The sequence below is a fragment of the Molossus molossus genome, unplaced genomic scaffold, assembly GCF_014108415.1.
Source record: "Molossus molossus isolate mMolMol1 unplaced genomic scaffold, mMolMol1.p scaffold_m16_p_15, whole genome shotgun sequence".
NCBI classification, from domain to species: Eukaryota; Metazoa; Chordata; class Mammalia; order Chiroptera; family Molossidae; genus Molossus; species Molossus molossus.
In genome coordinates this window covers 53,896,405-53,921,391 of record NW_023425350.1, presented here as the reverse complement: position 1 = coordinate 53,921,391, position 24,987 = coordinate 53,896,405, and the positions used below count along the sequence as shown (strand labels likewise).

General features: G+C 52.1%; 1 protein-coding gene across 4 annotated transcripts in view; it reads left to right on the top strand.

Annotated features, from left to right (window-relative positions):
- The window catches only part of SFXN5 (sideroflexin 5), a 114,298-nt gene that overhangs the window by 62,055 nt on the left and 27,256 nt on the right, over positions 1 to 24,987 (top strand). For 3 of the 4 annotated variants that reach the window (XR_004959681.1, XM_036262700.1, XM_036262699.1), the window contains exon 10: positions 10,659 to 10,749. Coding sequence is in view for 3 of the 4 variants with exons in the window: in XM_036262700.1 (XP_036118593.1) it covers positions 10,659 to 10,749 (91 nt within the window). In the remaining variant the exon portion in view is untranslated. The remainder of the gene's footprint in view (positions 1 to 10,658; positions 10,750 to 24,987) is intronic. The other variant, XM_036262701.1, reaches the window with a different exon arrangement.

The window sequence follows — 24,987 nt, the reverse complement described above, 5'->3', positions numbered from 1 at the left end:
GATGAGGTGTGTGGGGGGGGGGGGCTGGAAGGAGAAGCCACCTGGGGAGCACACTGAGTGGCTCTGACTGGGAAGGGCTTGGATGAAGGGATCATGTCCTGGTGGGACTTCCTCCTCCTGCCGGCCAGGGGCCCCAGGCTCTGCATCCCCAGTCCTTTCTGTCTCACCCAAGGGGCCCTCAGTCATTCCATCCCAGCCATGACCTGGGGCCAAAGCTAGCCCAGATGTGGGGAGGAGAATCTGAGGCCCAAAGCCTGGCAGAGTTTCTGGGGATTTCGGGTCCTTTAGGGCTCTCAGAGCCAGGGGCTCACGCTAGGGACTGGGGACCTCAGGCTGGGCTGTCATGGCCCCCAGGGGCTGTGACTGTGCTGGGGATGCCCTCCTCCCTCCCCCCTGCCTGGCGGCAGAGCCTTCAAAGAGGCTTTCCCCGACCATGCCAGCCCACACTGTTCTCCCTCATCACAAGTTCTAGAAACTTCTGTCCTTCACCCGCACTCAGTGATACCCCATGTCCTGCCCTCTCATTGTTCCCCTGGATTACAAGTTAAGCAGGGACAGGCTCTGTCTTCTCCCCCCCAGAGGGGAGCATGCAGCACTGCGCCGTAAATACTTGTTAATTAGGCTGCTGATTGATCGCCGGCCTCGGAGGGCCTCTCGCTCTGATCGCTCTGATCGTGGCTCAGCGGTGGTGGCGTCCCTGTCCCTCTGCCTGCCGTCTTCACACAGTGAGGGTCTCACTCCCCTAACTCCGGCAGATGGAGTGGAGTTTCTGACTTGGAAAATCTGCAGCTTGCTTGCTTTTCTTTTGTGTGTGTAAATCACAAAACCTCCAAAGAAAGAGGCTTTGTTTTATTTTCCTTTCCCTTGTTCTCTGGAACCCCAGGCCCCGCGGCCTCATTAACTGATCTCTGCTTCAATTAGTGACAAATCCCCTCCCAGGGCGAGCCTGTTAGGAGGAGATGACCTGCAAACAAGTGTCAGGGCCCCAGTGGTTGGCCCAGCTCTGGCATTAATTAAAACGAGTCCCTACAAGCAGGCGACGTGGATGGGGCGCTGACAGGCCAAGGGCAGATCCCAGGGCCCAGGACGAGCTGGAGTGGAGGCCAGGCCCCGAGGGCCTAGCAGAGCCCTTCGCCCCTCTCACTGGAGCCCGTGACCTTGGCCAGCACCCCCCAGAACCAGGGATCCCCCTTTGCACGCCCCGGAAGTGAAGTCTCATGCTGGTTGCAGGATCCCCAGTGTGGGGTGAGCAGCCTTTCGGTGAACCCTCTAAATAGATTTGACAGTATCTGGCTTCTTGCTCGAGAAGAAAAGAGAAATTTCATCTTAAGTTACTTTTGAGATCTAACAGTGTGCTGCCTGTTCACAAGGAAGCCTCCATGGCTCCGCGCTGTGTTGGTGCGGGCATCGGAGCTGAGCACAGCTGTGGTTGGCCCCTCGGCCCTGGCCGCAGGGGGCGACCATTCACTCCCTGAAGGTGCATGAGTCTCAGACCCAGGTGCACAGACTGGGGTGTCTTCAAGATACCGAGAGGGGAAGCCGGGGTACTCTGTGGTGAAACCGGAACTTGGGTGTGGTGGGACCAGGGATGGGGCCCCCGACTTACACAGGACTGACTGTTACAGGACAGAGCAGAGAGGCGAAGGCAGGGCTTGTGCTCCATCTAGAGGGCACAGCACAGGAAGAGGCACGCAGGAGAGCATGGCAGATTCCAGGCATCAGAGAAAGAGAATGAGTGGCTACTAGGTACGAGTGATGGTGATGAGGTGATGAGGTGATCATGGAGTACTGCAGAGCCACTCCAGGAACTCCTGCCTGGGCTCAGGGACCCATGGCCGTTCGGGGGGTGCAGGCAGAAGGGGCTGGAGAAGTTGTCGGGGGGTGGCAGGCCCAGCAGGTGGACACCTTCATGGATGCAGGGTCTGGGATGAGAGTGGACATGGGCTGGAGAGGAAGGCCCGGGGCTAATGGCTGGTCAGGAGCTGGTCGATGAAGCAGAGTATAAGAGTCGCTTCATGCCTGGTCCTCAAACCCTCCACCTTCAACCAGGTCTTAGCTGGCTAAGGCTTTCCCTTTTGGGGCAACGCTGACCTCCATTCCCAAAGGGTCTGGGCCCTGGGGGCGCCCTTTCTGTATAGGATATAGTGATGTCTGTTAACCTTTACTATAAGACACTAGTGTAGAAGGAAGTGTTCTGGGGGATCCCTGGCTGAACCCCCTCCCTCCCAGTTCCCACTGCTTACTCCATGTCTCCATGATAGTCAAACAGGCAAATAATCATACTGGCTAACACTATGGAATGCCAGGTACTATTTAGGTGTTCATCTCCATTTTACAGATGTGGAAACTGAGACACAGAGGTGAAGTCAGTGGCAGATCTGGGATTCAAACCCAGGCTCAATCACATACTATTCTCCTGACATGGGACCCCTTTTTCTTCCTGCTCCCCTGTGGCATAAGGAGGCCAGAAAAGCCAAGCAGTGTTCTCAGTGCCCAGGTTGAAGGAACTGTTACTATGCCCCCAGGCAGACAAGTCCCTCCCCAGGTGCCTCAAGGACAGTGGGGATTGGAAGAAAATACTGGAGAGGCTCTTTAGCTAGACAGGGTGAGACCCTCTGCTCACCTTTGTACTTGGTTCCTGCACCTGTGTTTTCTGGCCAAAGTCAAGTCAGCTACATATATTTGTCCCACGTTTGTGAACCCAGGCTCTGCCCCTGCAAGATACACCTACCTGGCTCTGTGGTCCAGGGTGTTCTCTGTGGTCAGGAGTGTTCCTCAGGTGTTCTCTGTGGTCAGGAGTGTTCCTCAGGTATTCTCTGTGGTCAGGGGTGTACCTCAGGTATTCTCTGTGGTCAGGGGTGTTCCTCAGGTGTTCTCTGTGGTCAGGAGTGTTCCTCAGGTGTTCTCTGTGGTCAGGAGTGTTCCTCAGGTATTCTCTGTGGTCAGGGGTGTACCTCAGGTATTCTCTGTGGTCAGGGGTGTTCCTCAGGTGTTCTCTGTGGTCAGGAGTGTTCCTCAGGTGTTCTCTGTGGTCAGGAGTGTTCCTCAGGTATTCTCTGTGGTCAGGAGTGTTCCTCAGGTATTCTCTGTGGTCAGGGGTGTTCCTCAGGTGTTCCCTGTGGTCAGGGGTGTTCCTCAGGTGTTCTCTGTGGTCAGGGTATTCCTCAGGTGTTCTCTGTGGTCAGGGGTGTTCCTCAGGTGTTCCCTGTGGTCAGGGGTGTTCCTCAGGTGTTCCCTGTGGTCAGGGGTGTTCCTCAGGTGTTCCCTGTGGTCAGGGGTGTTCCTCAGGTGTTCTCTGTGGTCAGGGGTGTTCCTCAGGTGTTCCCTGTGGTCAGGGGTGTTCCTCAGGTGTTCTCTGTGGTCAGGGGTGTTCCTCAGGTGTTCCCTGTGGTCAGGGGTGTTCCTCAGGTGTTCTCTGTGGTCAGGGGTGTTCCTCAGGTGTTCCCTGTGGTCAGGGGTGTTCCTCAGGTGTTCTCTGTGGTCAGGGGTGTTCCTCAGGTGTTCTCTGTGGTCCAGAATATTCCTCAGGGGTTCTCTGTGGTCAGGGTGTTCCTTGGGTGTTCTCTGTGGTCAGGGGTGTACCTCAGGTATTCTCTGTGGTCCAGGATATTACTCAGCTGTTCTCTGGTCAGGAGTGTTCCTCAGGTATTGTTTGTGGTCAGCAGTGTTCCTCAGGTGTTCTCTGTGGTCAGGGCTGTTCCTCAGGTGTTCTCTGTGGTCAGGGGTGTTCCTCAGGTATTGTTTGTGGTCAGCGGTGTTCCTCAGGTATTGTTTGTGGTCAGGGGTGTTCCTCGGGTGTTCTCTGTGGTCAGCGGTGTTCCTCAGGTGTTCTCTGTGGTCAGGGGTGTTCCTCAGCTGTTCTCTGTGGTCAGGGGTGTTCCTCAGCTGTTCTCTGTGGTCAGGGGTGTTCCCCAGGTATTGTTTGTGGTCAGCGGTGTTCCTCAGGTGTTCTCTGTGGTCAGGAGTGTTCCTCAGGTATTGTTTGTGGTCAGGGGTGTACCTCAGGTGTTCTCTGTGGTCAGGAGTGTTTCTCTGGTGTTCTCTGTGGTCACGGGTGGACTTCAGGTGTCCTCTGTGATTTAGGGTATAACCTCAGGCCCTGCTGTTCTTCTCTGGGCCTGGTGGAGGAAGGGGGCCGACAGCCTGAGGATCCTGACCAGGCTATAATCTTGCTGCTGTCACTAAGACTGGCTTCTGAGTCGGAGGGCCCATTGCATGGACCATGTGGCACAATCTGTAGTGTTCCAGAAGCCTACAGGTGATGTTGGCAGTGGCAAATCTGACATGAATGTCAGCTCCATGTATATTCTAGGGAGGACCAGTTGGTGTCTCCTACATAGAAGGGGCCTAATGTATTTGGCTTTCCAGCAGGTGGCCATCTGGTCTTTGGGTCCTGGTTCAGGAGTCAGGTCTAGTCTCCGTAGCCAGCAAACAAGCCTCTCAGTCACAGCAGGAACTGACTGGTGTTTTAACCTGTGCATGACTCTGTCCCAGTCACTTTGGTCCTTTGCTCTTGAGCCAACCACAGAGAATATCCTGAGGTACACCCTGGACCACAGAGAACACCCTGAGGTACACCCCTGACCACAGAGAACACCCTGAGGTGCACCCTAGACCACAGAGAACATCTGAGGAACACCGTGGACCACAGAGCCAGCTGGGTGCGTCTTGCAGGGGCAGAGCCTGGGTTCACAAACGAGTAACAAATATATGTAGCTGACGAATTTGGCCAGAAAATACAGGCCCAGGAACCAAGAACAAAGCAGAGGGCCCCAGAGGAACCAGAACAGATGGGCTCCCAGCACCCACTCTGCAGCCCACCATGGTTCTTTCCCAGGCTTCGGCCATCCTAGCTGGCTGGGGTTGCAGGAAAATTAGAGGGTTATGAGCCACTTTGTTACAAAGTTTATTCTATGACGAGCGCCATCTGGTGGGCAGTTTGGGTACTTCAAAGATTCCTTGCCCAGCCCCAGCCAGCCCTTGCCCTCCAGGTCCCACACAAACGCCTGATCATTTGATCACATTGTTTTCCACCACGTAAAAGTGGCTCTTGGTTCTGACTTCATGCCATGCATGTCCCCTTCTCTATTGTTCTCCAGGGGCCCTTGGACCCCCTATGGCAAGCACCAGAAGAGTCCACAGAGCTGGCTCCAAAGCCGGCTGAACCCTTCCTTCTAACCTGGCTGCCTCCTACTCACCCTTCAGGGCTCGGTCAGGCATCTCCTTTCTCAGAAGCCTTCACGGTCCTGGGGCCGCCCCCTGCAGGACCCTCCTCCCGGTAGAGCGGATGAGCCGTCCACTCAGGAGCACTTAGAGCCGCGTGTGCCCAGCCAGCGCCGGCAGAGCTGCTTGCCCAGGTGGACGGCAGTGCCCGCATACGGCCAGTGTCCGTGTGGCTCTTTGCTTTTTCCTCCCGTTGCAGAAATCACTCGCTTGATTTCTCCTAGGAGCATGTACTAAGCACCCACTCAGGCACCAGGAATTCAGTGAGGAGTGAGAGAGCCAGAGGTTCGAGCCCAGTGCTTAGGGCCTATTGGGAGAGAAGGCTGTTTAATGGAGTCCACAAGGATCCCTGGCCGGTTTGGCTCGGCGGTTAGAGCATCGGCCCGCAGACCAGAGAGATCCGGGTTCGGTTCCCACTAAGGGCCCGTACCTCCGTTGCAGTTTGTCCCCAGCCCTGGTTGGGGAAATGCAAAAATGTCCTTGGGTGAGGATAAAAACAAAAAAAGAGTCCACAAATAAAAACATTTCTGTGAAATTCAGTTTTTAAGTCATATACCTGTATTACTTTGGCTTATAATATTTATTTATTTATTTTTTAATCCTCACCCGAGGACATTTTTCCATTTTCTACTCAGATAGAGCGGGAAGGAGAGAGAGGAAGAGAGAGAAACATCGATGCGAAAGGGACACATCGAGCGGCCGCCACCCACACAACCCAACCAGGGCTGGGGACAAACTGCAGCCAAGGTACATGCCCTTAGTGGGAACCGAACCCGGGTCTCTGTGGACCGCAGGCTGACGCTCTAACCGCTGAGCCAAACCGGCCAGGGCTGGCTTATAATATTTAAGAAGGTAAATGAATAGATACTTAGAGACCATGGTGGGTACAGGAAGGAAGAGTCCAGGTTCTGTGGGAGGCTATAGAAGGGGAGGCCCCTCTGAGGGCCTGGCACTCAGGCTGAAAGATGAGGAGGCCCAGGAAGGGGTTAGTGCTGGGAAGCCCGGGGAGAGAGAGGTGGGGTGGGACAGGGAGGGGGGATGGAGAGGGAGAGAGAAGGTGGGCTCATCCGAGGGGCAGGGGTGACGGGGAGGGGGCTGGAGCCTTGCAGGCAAGGCCAGGCGGCCACCCAGCAGGCCTGTACGTGCAGGGAGAAGCCCCTGCAAGGCTGAAGCAAGTTCATGTCCACGTTTAGGAGGTCACCCTGGCTGCTCTGTAGAGAGTGGACTGGAGGAGGGCAAGAGTGGAAGCAGGGAACTGAACTCGAAGGAGGGCAGTGGCCCAGGGAGAAGAGACTGGTGCTTAGGCTAAGGGGTGGGAGCAGAGAGAGGCATAGCCACGTGCAAGGTGTCCAGGAAATGGAACAGGTAGCTGTGCGGCGTGCGCTGGACGTGGGGTGGGCAAGGTTCCCCTTGAGGAAGACTCCTAGGCCCCAGCATGAGGAGTGAGTTGGGAATGGGAGAGGAACCAGGTGTGGGTGAGGAACAACAACATAACCTGCATTTGGGGGGTGTGGAAGTGGAATGCCTGAAGCCCCTTGGCACAGGGGCATCCCACAGGACGAGGTGTGTGAGCCGGAGGACAGGACACAGCCCGGGAGAGAGGGCTGCATGCATTACGTCAGCCCCATCTGGTGTCCCCTTCCTGGCTTTGCAGAACTCAGGCTGATGTTGGCCTGGGCAAGACCTTGATACTCAAGGAGCTGTCAGCCACAGCTCATGACATTGAAGGTCTGTGTCATGGCGCTCCCTCCCCACCCCAGTCCTTAGTGCTGGCCAGCACTTATCCCCTCTGTGGGGATTATCAGGAAGCCAGTCTTCCCTCCTCCTGCTCTGCTCCTGTCAGCTGCCATGGCAAAGCCACCAGCCTGGGAGCCAGAGCTTGGAGAGAAGTGGCCAGAGAAAGTCCACTGCTTCCTCAGGCCTTCGTCGATGTGCCGGGCTCTGGCTTCTCCCAGGACCCCCGGCTGCTGGCCACATGGGAATTTTTGTGCAAAATCCACATCCTGTTTGTTTTCCCCTCCACCCAAATGGAGCCCCTGTTTGGTTAATTTCTATTTTGTGGCTTATTTGGAGACTGTTAAAACAGACCCTAGGGGACCCTCAGCAGCGATTGTTCCATATCTCATTATCTTTCCCAAACCTGATTATTAGCTCAGATTTTTCTGATCGCTAGCTGCTGTTCATGACGAGTTGTGTGCCATTAATGCCAGCTGGTTCCCTTAAACAGGACCCACCATGCCAGGGAAAACGAGCTGGCATTCAGAGCCACCAGCCACTTGGCTTTTTAATTTTAATGGGCTCCACCAAATGTTCCAGGCCAAAGGGCCCCTGAGGAACCAGAACAGACGGGCTCCCAACCCCCGGCCTGCACCCACCCTGGTTCTTTCCGGGCTGCAGCCATCCTAGCTGCCGGGACAGTAGGGCCTGGGTGGGGCTGTGGGAGGAGGGGTGAGTGGCCACTTGCCTTCCCTGTATTCGTGCCTTTCTGCCACCGGCCCATCGTCGGCGGGCTACCCAGGAGCCCAGGCCTTCCGCCCTCTTTGTGGGTCCCCGCCTCTTTCCTGGGCCTGGGCATGTGTGCCTTAGTGCAGCTCCATGTTGGGGAGACTCCGGTATGCTTCGGGGGAGGGGAGGCTGGAAGAGACCTGGGCCCTGGTGTTGTTTTCTCTCCTTTCCTCATCCCTGCCCTGGGCTCCCAGGCGAGGTGTGGAGACAGGCTGGCTCAGTCTCTCTAGACTGTGCCATCCGAGCCAGGGAGGGGAAGGTGTGCGGGTAGGGGCAAGGATGAGTGTTTGCTGCAACCCAAGGCCCCTCTCCTCCACACTCCAGCCCTGCCTGCCCTCAAGAGCCTGCCAGGGGAAGGGGCTGAGCTCCCTGCAGGCTCCTTGGAGGGGCTTCTGCTCCCCACTCACCCAGCACTCTGCATTGTTCCCTAGGGATGTGGGGGGTTTTGAACCCAGACATTCTGATTTCTAGTTGCAGGAGGAAGGGCGGGCAGTCCAAGGGCTCCGTCTTCCCGGACTGGAGCTGCCTTCCCTTTTCAACTCCTCTGGGCCCCGGGCCGAGCTCCTCTTCTCAGGGAGGCTTTGCTGTGCAAACAGCCAGTTTAAATGGCACGTCAGACACGAAGGCGCTCCTCATTGAGAGGGAATGAAACCACCGTGGTTAAGAACAAAGCTTTGGAATTAGCAGTCCCTGGGTTCGGTGCTAGCTTTACCTGCCTCCTGATAGCTGTCTGTCCTTGGACACAGTTACTTAACCTCTCTGAACCTGTCTGAACCTCTCTGAGTCTGTAACAAGGGGTAACGCCCTTTCTAAAAGCCTCGTAGTGGGGTTTACTTGGGATATTTCATGTGAGGTGCGTGGCCTGGCATCTCCAGCCCCGGTCCACTTTCTCTCTCTGCAGGAACATGTTCTGGTATTTTTTAGCTGTGGGGGGACCATTTCTGAGTCACAGAATAGACTGTGTCTGGCTGCTGAGAGCTGGGGAGACCTGCGCTTGATGAGTTCCACCTGCGTGGCAGGGGCAAACTTGAAGCAGGGCATCAGGGCTCTGTGTAGCTGGCATCTCCCCAGCCTGCCTCACCATGCTCCTAAACTGTGCCCAAGCTGCCGTGCCCCTCCCTGCCTCCCAGCATCCCTTGAACAGGGACTGAACAAGGGAGAGGACAATGACTGGACTCTGAGCCTCAGCTTGAGGTTTCAGATGGAGGCCAGGCACCTAAGAACCCAGGCTGGCTCTTTGCCTGGCAGCCCTCTGGCTCTGTGGGGCCCTGGGCTACCCAGGGGCTGGCCGGCTGGCACTTCCTGTCTTCCTGGGTCACTGGGCCACTTCTGCTGTGACTACCGCATGCCCTCGGCAGCCTGGCGGCCTTCCTGAGCCTCTGCATCTTCCCCAACGATGCAGAAGGTTGAAGCCAGAGCCAGGGCTGCGGCTGTAGGTGCTCTGCTGAGCCAAGGGGTGTACCAGACCAGAGCGGGCAGCCCCAGGTGCCCTCGGGCCAGGAATACCCTGCAGGGCAGGGGCAGGCTCTGGCTTCAGTTGGGGGAGCAGAGGCCTCCGTACACCTGTCTTCTGGCCACATGTGTCTTGCTCCTCCTCCCTCCATGCCCGTGCTGGTGCTGTTTCCCCTAGAGGTTCTTTTCCTCTGCCTGGACTGACCTCACCTCTGCTCTCCTCCAGCCTCTGCTGAGCTCTCCATCCATTCATCTCTTTGTGGTTCATGCATTTATTCCTCAGTCACTGTGTATGCAGCGTGTGCTACATGCCACCCACTGCCCTCAGTGCTGGGCATACAAAGAAGAAAAAGACACGGCCTCCCTCCCTCTCATTCAGGCAGGATGTCACACCCGTGGTGTTCTGAGTGCTGGGCAGGAGACTCTCGGTGTGCAGGGCAGGGACTTTCTGCCAGGGAGAGGCGACATCATCCTTGAATAGCTTAACTTATTGAAACTTCTTATGCTAAACACTTACATACATTCTTGTAACAGCCCTGGGACGCCCTAGATGCTGTCCCTTTTACAGATAAGGAAACTGAGGCAGAGGTTAAAAGACGTCCTGACTAAAGGTTAAATGACTCCCTCTGTAGTGACCCTGGAGGTGGAGCTCAGAGGTGGGCCTTCAAAGACCAGGTGTGGACTGAGCGGAGGAAGGAAGCAAGCGTCCCAGCATCGGGACCAGCATGTGCAAAGGCCCAGGGCGGAAGCCTGTGTGGCATCTGATGAGCAGTAAACTGGACTCATAGAGGGAGGACAAGGGTTGCCAGGGGAGTGCGGAGTCGAGGTCAGGGAGGCCCGGCTCGCAGGAGATTGTATCTTCTCTCACGGAGCAGGAGGAGGAGCTGCTGGCGGTGGAAGTGATTGGGCCTGTGTTCGATAAAGGCAGAGGACAGCACGGGGATGGAGCGAGGAGAGCCCAGGGCAAAGGCGAGGGGACTCTGGTGTCCAGGGCCGGGTGAGGGGAGCTGGGGTCTGAGTGAAGACAAGCTGAGCCCGGATGTCCGCACCCCTCCTCGCCCCGCCCTGCTCTGGGCTGCTCCACTTAGGCAGGTGCATGGATCTCACTGTCCTGAGACCTGGTAGTCTGGCCAGGCCCTGCTGGGCTCAGAGGGGAGCCTCAGAGAGGCGGTGCCTGGAGGCTGGGAATGAGGGGGCCCTACACTACATTTATGTGCAACCGGAACCGCCCCGCCATCACTTCCCCCCCAGAGGCCGTGTGTGTTTGCGTGCATAGCTGATACTTGACCTCTCTCCCTCTCTTCTGAGCTGGTTAACCGGGATGACCGGGCGGTGGTGCTCCAAACAGCCACACTGGAGCTCTGCAGCCTAGGGTCTGGGGTACGACCGCAGGGGTACGACTGCTCTTCCCCTAGCCCGCCCCGTCCTCCCACAGGCGGCTGTAGCACCATGCACTGTCTCTATTTTCTCTCTCCAAGGTGGGCCTTAATGTCCTGGTTCAGAAAGCCAACAAGTTCACCCCGGCCACCCGGCTTCTCGTCCAGAGATTTGTGCCCTTCCCTGCCGTAGGTAAGACCTGCATAGTGCTGAGCATGTGCATGTGTGCGCACGTGTGCATGTGTGTGCACATGTGCGTGTGTGTGTGTGCATGGGTGTGTGCACATATGTGTACGTTCGTTTGTGTGTGTGTGTGTGGGTGTGTGTGTGGGTGTGTGGTCTTTGGGGCTCTTGGGGGAGCTGGACAGCTCCTCTACACTCTCCTGACATGGAGGGGGGCTGTTTCTTGGCAGGGACACCTAGAACAAAATGTGTAGATAGAGAAAAAGATGACAGAGGCCCACTGACTAGCTCTGTGTCCCAAATTCTATACAGGGATTCTTAACCTGAAACCCCAGACTCCCGAAGGTCAATAGATAGAATGCAGTGGATCTCGTGAACTTGGTTGAGGAAGAATTTATATGAACCTCTAACTGAAATTCAATATTTCCTTCCATTATGAATGTAGGCAGCAAACCACAGTGACTGTCACCAATAGAAATCATAGATATTTTCTTGTCCCATTATAGTTGTTACAGAGATCTTAGGGTATTGCTCCAAATTCACACTAAATCACCCTGGCCAGTTGTTGAGCATCATCCCAGGCACCGAAAGGTCGCCGGTTGCATTCCTGGCCAGGGCACATACCCAGGTTGTTGGTTTGAACCCTCTCTCTCTCCCCTTCCCTTCCTTCCTCTCTCTCTAAAAATCAATAAGAATATTGAAGAAACAAATCTATTACTATATTACAATTATAAAAATATTTTAATAACTAGTTCCATATATTTCCTTTGTAATCCTATATATTTTGCTTTATGCATTTAGAGACATTATTTGGCCCTGGCCAGTGTGGATCAGTGGATAGAGCATCGGCCTGCACACCAAAGAGTCATGGGTGCGATTCCAGTCAAGGGCACGTACCTGGGTTTCAAGTTTGATCCCCGGTCCCGGTCAGAGTGCGTTTGGGAGCAACCAATTGATGTGTCTCTCCCACATCGATGTTTCTCTCTGTCTCTCTCTCCTTCCTTCCCTTCCACTCTCTCTAAAATTCAATGCAAAAAAGATGCTCAGATGAGGATTAACAAAAATAAAATTAATTTAAAAAACTAGAGACATTATCTGGAGAGAGGAGCATAGACCTCACCAGACTGTCCCAGGGGTTCCTGACGCAACAGAAGGTTCAAAGCTCCCACCAGTCTGGTGTCCCAAGCCCCTGGGCATCATGGGCCCTTTAGGTTTCGCAGCCCCATGCCCATTCAGGTAATTGTAGGTGCACGAGTGTGTGGAGGGGATCTCGCCTGCCTTCAGCCAAGACCTTGGTGGTCTTGGAGTCTCTGAGCTCACAACAGGTGCCCCAGGCCTGGACCTGGGGATCCCTCAAAGCCCAGCCTGGCTCTTAAGAAGCCCACAACTTGTTTGGGAAGAGGGTACCACGGTGCAAAGTTTTTAAAAGTGAAAAAGAAATAAACAACATAGAAAGAAACCTGGGGCCGTCCGTGATTATTATACTCAAAAGAGGAGCATCAGCCAGTGCTTGAACCATGACACTGAGTTCCCCATCTGAGGCCAGAGGACAAAGAAGGGGGCCGTCCTAGGAAGGGTGTGGGGTCCCGTGACCTCCTTGGTGCCAAGGCTCAGTCTGAAGAGCTGGGCGTCATACCCTGCTCTTCCCCTGCAGGGCTCAGCTTCCCCGGCACCAGTACTACCTTCCTGGAGCCCAGAGCTGTGGGAGGATCAGAGGAGACCACGGGCCAGATTCCATTCATAGGAAAGTGCTTTGAACACCTAAAAAGCTCCTGGGAAATCATTCCTCGGCAGCCCCACCTCCTCCATGGCCCAAGGGCTAATGAACTCCCAGGACCAACCTGCTCCATGAGCCTCAGCCAACCCAGATAATTGTTATAGCAACTCCACACTTTTAATGAACTCTCAGTTATTTCTGGTGTGGGCCATTAATGGAAAACTCTTTAGATCTGACTTTGTTAAGGGGCCTAATTGAGTGAACACCGCTGCATTTCTTGCGGTCCTTGCCATCCTGGGCGGGAGGGTCAGGTGCAGCCTGAGAGGGGGCGGCTCTCAGCCGCACTGGACTGGATCTGGGACTCAGCTGAGATGTAATCTGTCCTTGAGCCAAGCCTGAGGCAAGGACTTTACCAGGGCCCGCTCCAGCCCTGTTTTACTGGCTGTCTTGCTGTGTGACCTTGGGATGGTCTTCACCTCTGTGAGGTTCCTGCAGGAGGAGGGCCCCTGCTTTCGGGTTTGACCCTATTTTCATCCCACCTGAGACTTTCTGGCCCTTCTCTCTTTGGGCTCCAGCCTGATTCCTCGCCTGCCTTCTTGTCGGGGAGGAGCCTGCAGCCCCCTCGCACAAGTCCAGCCACATTGGGGGTCTCGCGCTCCTGTGTACCCCTGGCCAGTTGCACTGGTTGCACTCAGTGTGGTCTGCAGCCCTGAGAGTCCTAGCTTGCCGGGATCCTGAGAAACAGGCCCCTTCCGGCTGCTTCCTCCGGCCTGCTGCCCAAGCCCTGCTGTGTGCCTGCCTGCCTTCCACCCCCGCCCGGTCTCTCCTACCCCACATTCAAGCTTCCATCTCTCTGCCCCCCAGTGTCCATCCCAGACCCATCTGACATGGGCACTTGCTGATGCCCCTGGTCGCTGCTGACACGGTGGGTACAGATAAACATGCCTCTCACTCTCAGGGGCTCAAAGGTCCCTTGGTCCTCTCAGGCCACCATCCAGTCCGTGCACTTGGCCTCCCTGCTCCTTATCCCCAGGAGCCTCTGGCCAGGACAGAGCATCTCTAAGCCCCACTGCATGCTGGTCCCACCAGGTATTCGCCCCTGCTTTCCACAGCAGGCTGGGCCAGACTGGCCGGGCCGCTGTTAAGACCACCAAGAAGCTAGCTCAGGACTTGTTCCACCTTGGAGAGGGTTCTGTGCCTCTTCGGAGCCCTGGCCCCTTGGGGAGACAGGACTCACCGAGCTGTGAGTGCACATGGGAAGCGATCGGGTTGAGCTCTGGTTGTTGGGGTGTGTGTAGGAGGATAGAACAAAGGAGGGGCCTTCAGGGTGAGGGAGGGTCCTGAAGGGCTCGGGCGCTCTGTGCTCAGAGGCTGCATCCCCACTCTGTCCCTCCTGGGCAGGCTGGAAACTCAGGCCCTGGGAAACCAGGAGGCTCCTGGGAGTCAGCAGCTTCTTCCTACTGCTCTGTCCAGCCCCTCCCCGAGCTCCTGCTCCAGCCTGAGGTCTGAGAGGTGGGAGGGCACCTCTCTGCACTGAGAATCCTGGCACAGGACACCTGCCTCTCCGGCCTGATCCTGCCACCCCCACTCCTCTCTGGCCTCGGACCAGGCCCTGTTCAGCCCCTTCCTGTTGGGACTGCTGGGACAGTCACTGCTGGCCTCCCCTGTGTTGCAGAGCCCAGTATTCCCAGGGCTCTATAGCTCTCCTCGTTTTCCCCTAAGGTCGAGGGAGCCATTCCATCTTACAGAAGAACAAACAAACAGATGCACTGAAAGTTATCCTGACCTGGCCAAAAGCCAGGCCTTGCAGGTGAAGCCCAGGGCTACCCCATGCCTGCTTGCATAACCCTTCACTCCTGTGGCCGAGAAACTGAGGGGTGTGGTCCCGAGGCCGCGGACTCGGTGTCCCACCAGGAGCACCTCCAGGTTCACCCCTGTTTTTCCAGCCGGGGTTGTGTGCATGTGTGTATGTGTATGTGTGTATGTGTGCGTGTGCATGTGTGTATGTGTGTGCGTGCGCGTGTGCGTGTGTGTTTGGAGGATGTGGGGAGCCGCAAGGACACCCACTGCAGCCTCTCTTGCGGTGGTTTCAGAGCCTGGCTGTGCCCTGGTCTAGAACAGCAATCATGTGGGAAATCTCAGTTTCTATTTATACACGGACATGTTAGGAAAGACGGTGTGTGCTGGCATCAGAATCGATTGGGGACTGGTAATTAATTTGTTTAGACCTTAATTAATTCTCCGGTTCTTTCTTATTTGTGGACTGTCACGCTTAATTGTGTTCAGGAGCTCAAGCTTGGAGCAGGCCCTCCATTAATTGACGTGCGGTTGCTGTGAGGTGGAAGTTAATGGTTTGGGGAGCTGGGCAAACAGTGTAATTAAAGGTCAATTGAGGAGGCATCGGAAAAATACAAACCTCCAGGTCCAGCCACCAGTCTCCGTGAGCCGAGTCCATTCCTGCGGAGCAGGCCCCACAGACAGCCTGTTGGAGGCCGAGGGGTGGGGGCTGGGAGCAGGGGCCAGCAGGAGGGAGTCCCAGGTCCTGGGTGCCAGGAGGGGGCACTGCTGAGAGGAATAGATACCCCTGGTCAGGAATGGGAAAGACAGGGGCTTTAGCCAGGAGAAGTAGAGGCCCCAGGTGTCACCTGGCAAGCATGGCTGTGGACCTAGGCTCTGCCTGTGTGTGTAGAGGGCAGGGCAGGCCGCTCTGAAGGTCACCCCCGGCTGCCTGGTTGAATCCACACCGAGCAGGGGACAAGCTTGTCATGTGCTCATAAAGCCCCCATGTGGGCTCTGAGCCTCAGCACCAGCCAGCTGACTCCTGCACGGGGAATTACCTTCCTGCGTGGACCAGAAATGCCAGCCGGCTGCATCATCCCTCTGCCGGGAAATGACTTTTCCTGGGTGGTCTCGTCAGTCCCTTATGTTAAATGTCGCAGCTTCTCTCATCACCATGAAAAACCTTGGTATTCACCAGTGAGTCCATCCCTCAGGGGGTCGGGCAGCCTTGGGGAGAAGGTCTGTTCGCTCACACCAGGGTGTCCCACGCCTGTCCCCATCTCCGTGGCCCCCGTCCACCTCACTGCTGCTTGGTGCTTGACCAGAAGGCAGCCATGGCAGTGTGCCCGAGCCCACGGGTCAGTCCTCGGCCTGCACCTCTCCCACCCCGCCTCCCCTGTGATGAGAAGGCTGCCCCCATGTCAGCTGGTCCTGGGCCTCATGACTTAGCTCCCTCTACCCAGGTCAATGATGATGTGGCATCCACAGCCTCAAGGTTCCTCTGGGGGCCCATGAGTCCTTTCCTGGCCCTGGCCCCTGGGCTTGGGCCTGCTCATACCCTGCCGTAGCCAGGGTGACTCTTGTGACTCCCTCCTGCCTCTCTCCCGGGGCCCCAGGACTCTGCACGCGGCCCTTCTTGCCTGGAGTCTAGCACTTCCCCACCACCTCAGCCCCACCCTCGGCTTCCCTTGGCTGCCAGGCCTTTGCTTGTCAGCTCAGACACCACCTCTTCCAAGAAGCCCTCCCTAGTGGCCCAGTCAGGGTTAGACCTCGACACCCTGGGAGTGCCCGTTTTGTTTCCAAGTCTGCCAGACTGTGAGCTCCCCAGGGACCTCGTTCATCACCAGCGCCCAGGCCTCCTGTGTGCCTGGCACACCCTTGGTGCTCAGTGTGTGTTCAGTGATGAAATGAGCGCTGTGGTAGGAAGGGTTTGTGATTGGGCACCATAGTGGACTCCACCCAGTGACGTTGGTAATCAGATTCTGCAGCTGCTTGGACATTTTTTGGGGGAAGAGTCATTTTTTAAATTGTGTTTTGAATGTTCTGTTTTCTTACATGTTTTCGTCATCACTGTAATTCACCTTATGGTAGGCAGGTTAGGGTGGATGACTCATGAACTTACCAGATCACCCTGGGATGTTGGATTTGGAAAGATGGGTGGTCTGGGCCGGGTGCCAAGATTGGGGCAGCCCCAGAATTGGCATGGGTCCTCGGTGAGCATCAGGCCCCAAGGGAACATGGACAGTGGGGCCCAGTCAGCTGAAGGGGAGCCTCCAGTGGTGTCCTTGGGCTCTGTCTTCCGTCTCATCCCCTTCAGTTATTTGCGTAGCAGCCCTGGTCAGAGGAAGCCTACGGGGCAAATTCAAGAAACAGGGATAGCAACTTGGCAGTGATTATGAATCCATGGGCAAGAGTACCAGTATCCTAAAAGACCTCGCAAGGTTTGATTTGTAAGGCTTGCTGTTCAAACAATGCAGCTGCGCAAGTATAGAGGTGTGAAGACGGAGTCCTTCGGATAAAGCCCACTGTGCTCAGACAGGCCCACAGTGTGGCTCCGGTAGGCTCACTCGGACTTCAGCTGTATCACTAGAGACCGGGTGCCCAGAACAAAGGAGTCTGTTTAGGTCCAGCCTTCACACTAATAAGTGGGAGCCCAACAAGCGTAGCAGGGTCTTTTGAAAACCCAACAGTCTGTTATTGGAAGGAACTGCCCTGACTCCCGGTTAGAGAAGTTTCCAACAGCAGCCTGGCACTCACATGTGCCCAGGTTACCTGTTTCTGGGCAGCTTGCCCAGGACCTGGCATCTAGAAGGTGCTCAGTGAATGCTTAGGGCTGGCCTTCCAATCCAGAGATTCCGTAATTCCCGAAGGCTGAGGGAAGGTAAGTCCAGAGACAGAAGGCTGGGAGGCCCAAGGCAGGGAGGAGGAGTTACGAATTTGGGGGGGTGGTTAGTTAGGGAGGGGAAGGGAGAGGGCACGCTGAGGCCTTGCATATTAGCTTAGAGTCTAGCTTGATCTTACGGTTAATGGAGAACCACTAAAGCATCTCAAGCTAGGGAGCAGCTGTGATGAAAGGGAGCTTTCCAGAAGGTGAACATGTTCCAGGAACCTTTTCTTAAGAGATCCCGGACTTCAGAGTCAGCCAACACCTACATTTACAGGCTGGTTTTTCAGTCCAGAAATCCCCAGCCGTGAGTTTGTGACACTTTAATATAGGATGTGAAACTCTTCAAATTCTCCAGCTTTTTGAAAGAATCTGTGCTGTATAGCACTGCCTCTGTGGCAGAATAATGGAGAATAGTATGAAATTAAGCAAATATTAGTGTGTGCGTCCTCGTTGATAATCATCATCTTCTAACGGCATGGGCTGCATTTGTGTGTGACTCTAGTGTGTGTGTGTGTGTGTGTATGTGTGTACATGTCTGCTTGTAAGTCCATAGACCATGTCTGGCAGGAACCTGAGAAGCTGGCTATAGGAATTGCCTCTGGGGAGGAGAGTGAGGCTAAGGGTCAGGGGTTGGAAGGAGACTTACATTTTAGTATTTATACTTTTACGTGATTTGAACTGTTTAGTGTGTTCATGTGTTACCTATGAAACAGGAGAGAGAATGAGGGGGAGAGAGAGAGGAGAAAGTGCAGTCAGGAAAACGTCCAGTGTCGGTCTGGAGCCAGGATGGGAGCTCAAGCCTCCTGGTTGCCATCAGAGTGTTTTTGTTTTTGTTTTAATAAAACAGTTCTACTTTTTTTTCTGATAATACATGGTTGCTACATAAAGTTAAACAATCCTGTTTCTCTCCCCAGAAATGGGTTTGGTGTCTGTCCCTGCAAATTCCAGTAAACATCTAAAAGTGTAGGACTCTGTCTGTCACATCTATACCTAATCTACAAGTATATTTAATACAAATGAGATCCTTCTGTGTATATTATCCTGTAAACTGCTTTCTAACCTCACAATGAATTTTGGGTGTCTTTCCATGGCAGTCATAAAAATCCATTTTAGCCCTGGCCAGTTTGGCTCAGCAGTTAGAGCATCGGCCTGCGGTCCTGAGAGATCCGGGTTCGGTTCCCGCTAAGGGTGCGTACCTCGGTTGCAGTTTGTCCCTGGCCCTGGCAGCCACTCGTAGTGTTCCTTTCACATCGATGTTTCTCTCTCTCTCTCTCTGTTCCTCTCTCTCCCTCCCACTCTACCTGAACAAAAAAATGGGAAAATGTCCTCAGGTGAGGATAAAAAAAAAAAAAAAAATCCATTTTAACAGCCACAGTAATTTCTTCTGTGGCTTTTTAAAAAAGTATGAAATATTATTTTGAACACAAGGAATATTATAGGAAATGGAGAAATAAAATTTTAGGTGCACTCAAAGCCGTCTGTGCTCTTCATCTTTCTTATTCTGGTTTCCTGTCTCTCTCCCGGAGGAAGGCTGTTGGCTTGCACTCTCCCCATTTTTATATCATACCATATCATCATGTCATGTCATGTCATGTCATATCATATCATATCATATCATATCATATTATATCATATCATGTCTGTATGTACCAGAAACCAGAAGTCATATTATTATTAGGTGTATTAAGTTTACACTAATTGTCATGCTGTACGTGTCCTTTTAAACTTGCTCTTCACTGTGGTGTAGGGATTCATTCACGTTAATGCATTTACTTCATTTCAGCTGCTGCAGGCATTCTGCATGACTAGTCCGTGGCGATTAATTGGAGACATTCCGGTTGTTTCCAGTTTCTCATGATTCTACATAATACTGCATGTGGCCCGGCCGGTGTGGCTCAGTGGTTGAGCATCGACCCATGCACAAGTGGTCGTCGGTTCAATTCCCAGTCAGGGCACATGCCCAGGTTGTGGGCTGATCCCCAGTGGGGGGCACGCAGGAGGTGGCCAATCGATGTTCTCTCTCATTGATGTTTCTATCTCTCTCCCTCACCCTTCCTCTCTAAAAAAAAAAAAAAAAAATCAAAGAATACTGCACGTATCCATGGGCACACCTGGAGGAGCTTCTTCTCCAGGGCAGAGGTTTTCAAACGACCACCTCAGGGGCTTTAAAAAAATGCTGAGACCTGGGTGTGGGACTGGGTTTCAGTGGCGCAGGCAGCGTGGAGGATCAGTGCCTGGAGCCCGCACCTGGAAACGGAGTGACGGCGTCGGAGGGCGTGCACACCTCCGGCTGCTCTAGTACAGTGATACCTCGGTTCTCGAACGCCTCGGTTTTCGACCAAATCGGTATTCGACCAGGAGATTCGAGAAACTTTTGTCTCGGAATCCGAACAAATATTTGGAACTCGAACTTCCGAGATGAGCCGAGTTGAGCCGAATGGTGTTCATTCGGCCCAGCGCGCCTTGCTCGCGTCATCAGTGTGAGTGCAGAGAGAGAGTCACGCTTTGTGGAGTCACGCTTTCCTATCGAACAATTCGGTTCTCGACCGTCCTCCTGGAACGAATTATGTTCGAGAACCGAGGTATTACTGTATTGCCAAGTGAGCATCTGGCTTCCACTCTCCCTACGGGTCCCCATTGCTCTGTATCTTCTTCAACATTTGGTATTATCAGTCTTTTAAAAATTTTGTCCACAGGTGATGGTTCTTCTTTTTATTTTCATTTACATTTTTCTCATTTCTGGCATGGTTGAGAACCTTTTCTTAAGTGTTTTGGGCATTTGGGTTTCCAAATAGGCATGGGGGAGGGATAGAGGGTGGAAGAAAGAGAGAAGGGAGAGTCCTATGTCATACCCCACCCCAAAATAAATTCCAGACAGATCAGAGCCTGAAATGTAAAAAGCAAAATGTTCAAGCTTCTAGCCCTGGTCGGTGTGGCCCAGTTGGCTGAGCTTCCTCCAGAGCTTTGCACCGAGTGAGCGTTGGCAGTTCAGTTCCCTGCTTGGGGTGGGGGCGTGCAGGAGGCAGCCGATTGATGTCTCTCTCTCTCAAATCAATAAAAACATATTTTGAAAAAATTTTTAAAGCTCTAGAAGAAAATATAGATGAATATTAGAGTAGGGATGGAGTTTATTGAAGCCACCTTAAAAAGTATATGTTGGAGCCCTGGCCGGTTTGGCTCAGCGGTTGGAGCATCGGCCTGCAGTCTAGAGAGACCGGGGTTTGGTTCCTGCTGGGGGCATGTACGTTGGTTGCGGTTTGTCCCCGGCCCTGGTTGGTAGTGCAGGTGGCAGCCACTAGATGTGTCCCTTTCACATCAGATGTTTCTTTCTCTCCCTCCCACTCTATCTGAAAAAAAAAAAATGGAGGGATGTCCTCGGGTGAGGATTAAAAAAAAAAAATTTTTTTTTAAAGTATATGTTGGAGAGGAAAGAATTGATTATTTGATTACATATTGAACAATATGACCGAAGACGCCATCAACTAATTGAGAAAACAAGCCACACTCTGTTTGTAGACTATTTAACCAGTGAGGATTAATCTCCAAAATATAAAGAACTGCAGTAGATTGATTTGTTTCTTAGATTTAAAAATCTATGTTTTACTATTAGTGATATTGAGTTCATGATCATGGATTTTTAAAAACATTTCTTTTATGAAATCCTACTCAAAAATTTTCAGTAATTTCTTTCACTATATCCTTTTCTTAATAATTGTCAAAGCTTTTTATACATTTTTATGGATTTTATTTTGCTGCAAGTAACAGAAACCCTCACTCAAAACAGCTTAATCCCTTCACTTTTTTCACCCAGTTCCCCAACCCCTGTCCTCTCTGATGGCTGTCAGTCTGTTCTCTGTCCCTATGAGTCTGTCTCCATTCTGCTTGTTAGTTCATTTTGTTCATTAGAGTCCACATATGAGTGAAATCACATTGTACTTGTCTTTCTCTGACTAGCTTATTTCACTTAGCATAATACTCTCCAGGTCCATCCATGCTGTCTTATTTACGCCTGAGTAGTATTCCATTGTGTACATGTACCACAGCTGTTTTATCTACGCATCTACTGATGGACACTTGGGCTGCTTCCAAATCTTGGCTACTGTAAATATGCTGCAGTAAACACAGGGGTACATATATTCTTTCAAATTAGTGTTTCGGTTTCTTCAAATATATTCTTAGAAGTGGAATTGCTGAATCATAAGGCAGTTCTATTTTTAATTTTTTGAGGTAGTTCCATACTGCTTTCCACAGTGGCTGCACCAGTCTGCATTCCCACCAACAGTGCACAAGGGTTCACTTTTCTCCACATCCTCCCCAATACTTACTGTTTGTTGATTTATTGATGACAGCCATTCTGACAGGTGGTTTTAATTTGCATCTCTCTGATGATTAGTGTAAAGGAATTGATTACTTTACAGAGGTAGAGTCCTGGGTTAAGCGTCCAGGGCCCTTCCTTCCACCTCTCTGTCAGGGGCTTTATCTTTAGGGTAGCTTCCTTCATGGGTGTGAACTGGCATCAGCAATTCCAAAGGTCATATCCAGACCCACCCAGAGGACAGGAGACACTGCCTGCTGCCTCTTCTTAAATGAAAGAAGACCTTGCCCTGCTGGTGTGGCTCAGTGGATTGAATGTCATCCCATGCACCAAGAGATCACTGATTCAATTCCCAGTCAGGGCACATGCCCAGGTTGCATGCTTGGTCCCCAGTGGGGGGCGTTTAGGAGGCAAACAATTAATGTTTCTCTCTCAGACTGGTGTTTCTATCTGCCCGCCCCCCCACCCCCACTTCCTCCATCTTAAAAAAAAAAAAAATCAATACAAATATTTGAAAAAAGACCTTTCCCTGCAGTCCCCCACAGACATCCCTCATTGGCTAGGATCAGTCACATGTTCCTTTCTAAACCAATCACTGGCAAGGAGGAATTATTACAATTCCCTTTGGTGGTCGAATGACCCTTTCATAGAGATCTCCTAAGACAATAACAGTAGCAAAATTACAGTCTTGAAGTAGCAACAAAAATAATTTTATGGTTGGGGGGTCACCACAATATGAGGAATGTATTAAAGGGTTGTGGCATTAGGAAGGTTGAGAACCACTGGTTTAAACTAATCTTTTGGGGGTAGAATAGCTGCTGACTCAGTCACCATGACCCTTCATAGAGTAATATTAGTAGCTCTTTGTGACATGTAATAAATTATTTTCCCATTTCTTGTAATATAGTTGATGAATAGATATGGAATGCCACATTTCTCTGTTCTAAGATGCCCCTGTTAGAAGAAACATTAATATAATAGCCATTCAGCCCTGGCCGGTTTGGCTCAGGGGTTAGAGCATCGGCCTGCGGTCCAGAGAGACCCGGGTTCAGTTCCCATAAGGGCATGTACCTCGGTTGCAGTTTGTCCCCGGCCCTGGTTGGTCGTGCGGGTGGCAGCCACTCGATGTGTCCCTTTCACATCGATATTTCTCTCTCTCTCTTCCTCTCTCTCCCTCCCACTTTGTCTGAACAAAAAATGGAAAAATGTCCTAGGGTGAGGATAAAAAATATATATATATATATATTTATATAATAGCCATTCAGAAGAGGAGAGGACTGTATTTCGTGCTCACTTGAAGGAACAAATAAGCATTCGCTACACATTCAATCCCAGTCACGTTCTTCAACGCCACAGAGTCGGAGTCTCAGCCTTCTGCACAGTCCCTGGTTCTTTTTGAACGTTGGCTGCTGAACAGCATCATGACCACCGTTGCTCTTTGTGATCCCTACCTCTAAGCTCGGCCCTCTCCCCTCTAAAATCAGCAGTGCAATTCCAAAGCATACAAAAGAATTTTCTATATGCAGTTCCCAATTGCTTATACTTGTGGTTTCTTTTTTTTCTTTACTTGCAGGAAAAAAATATTCCTGAAGTTAATCAGCTTTTTTAGGTAGTTTCTGACTTACAGATGCCTGAGTGCGGGACCCATGACTAGGTCACGCCCATCCCTGCTGGCTTTCAAATGTTGATGATCTACTTCAAGAAGTGTGGCTGTTTCTTTTCAATGTTTAAACAAGTAAAGCACGATTATCTTATCATTGTAAAAACAGCATAGAAAAATTTAGGGTAAAAAGTGGAAGTCCTTCAACACCCCCTAATTCCCAAATTTAGTTTTCTTTCCCAAGGAAATTACTCTGTGCGGTATGAAGCTTCCAAAACTTTACTTGTGGATTTCTATGCACACAGATGTGTGTATACCAATTACGAGGTTTTGCATTCAGTAAACCATTCTGTACATACTCAGTAGCTCTTTTCATATAAGTTTGTTTTGGAGAGCTTCCCATGTAGATTCCGTAAATGGTGGACATTTAGGTTGTTTCTAATTATTTGCTCTTACAAACAGTGCTATAATTAACATCCTTTTAAATGTCTCTTTGTACATATGGGCAAGCATTTCTTTAGGGGAGCTATCTATGGTTTGGCAATTTCTGCCGCCTTTAATTGCGTTGCCTGCTATCTGGCAGACGATCTTCCGCATGTACAATAAGTTTTCATGTCCGTGCTCCATTATAGTGTAAGTTTTAAAAAGAAGTTCTAGGCGACAATTAGGAATCTAAGTTTAAGTTCAAATTCTGTGTGGATCACTGTAAGCAGCTGAGGTGACACTTGAATGAACAGATGCACATGGCTAAGTCACCTGTGCATGGGCAGTGGTTATGGGGAGCAGATAAGGTCCCCCTCCCCCAAACACCCATTGTAAGGCAGGTCGTGATTTTGAAAACATTAAAATATGAGAAAATACATCTTAGGACAGAGGAGTTAATGGTGTCTTATTTTCACTAAACGAATAGTCTATTGCTTCACCCCCATATTCAAAGCATCCTTTCCCTGTGAACTGATACAATGACTTCACCACAAACTCATCCCCCCGCAGGTGGGTGTGTCTCCGGACCCTTAACTTGATGGATTTCTGTGTCTGTTCCTTTGTGTCTGTGCTAGTCCAGGGACAAGCTCTCCTGGGGTCTTATTTTGAGAACTTTCTTGCACATGTGTCCTTTGTGTGCTGCTCTTTCTTCTTACCACACTGTCCCTCTTGCACGGGGCACTCCGCTAGCTGTCACACCCGGCATTGTCACATCACGATGGGTCTCATGTGAGAACATCTGCAGCCGCGAGACCATCCCCTCCTCAGGACCTGACACTGAGCTTGCCATCAGCATGAGGCACTCTCTCTCATTCCCTCTCATCCCGTGACATCTCCCAGCATCGCTGTTCCAACATCAGCTATGCCTGAGTCTTGATGGTGTCAATCTGAGTTGAAAATGTGCCAGCTTCCTTAACATTATCACTAACAGACTGCTTAATTAACCGCTGATACTGTCAATAGTAGATCTTGCTGGTGTGCTAGGAAGGAGACTCGTGGCCTGTGGCTGGTCCCTCTCTCTCTCTCTCTCTCTCTCTCTCTCTCTCTCTCTCTCTCTCTCTCGCTTAGGCTTTCAGTGTCCATGACTCAGGAGCTGGACTTGCCAGGAAGGGATGGGGGAACCAGGGAGGGCTGGAAAGGAATACAGCAGAATTGAATGTTCTGGATGAGATCATGGAAATGAAATGACTGAAACAGGCCAGCAATCTCATGGCTCAAAGGTGACAGCAAGTAACCTGGGCATACAGCAGGTGCCCAGTAAATGGACAACCAGTATACATAGTCAACAGAAGAGATTACCATTTGAGTAGGCAGTAAGAATGGGGGTGTTCCAAGGAGGAGCCTGGGGTTGCCATCACTCTGAGTTGGCTTTTAGGGTTTGCTCGGTCTCTGTTGCTATCCAGACAGTGAGATGAGAGGGCAGCTCCGTCATTCCAAACAGTGTCCTGGAGGCTGTCTGAGGGGAG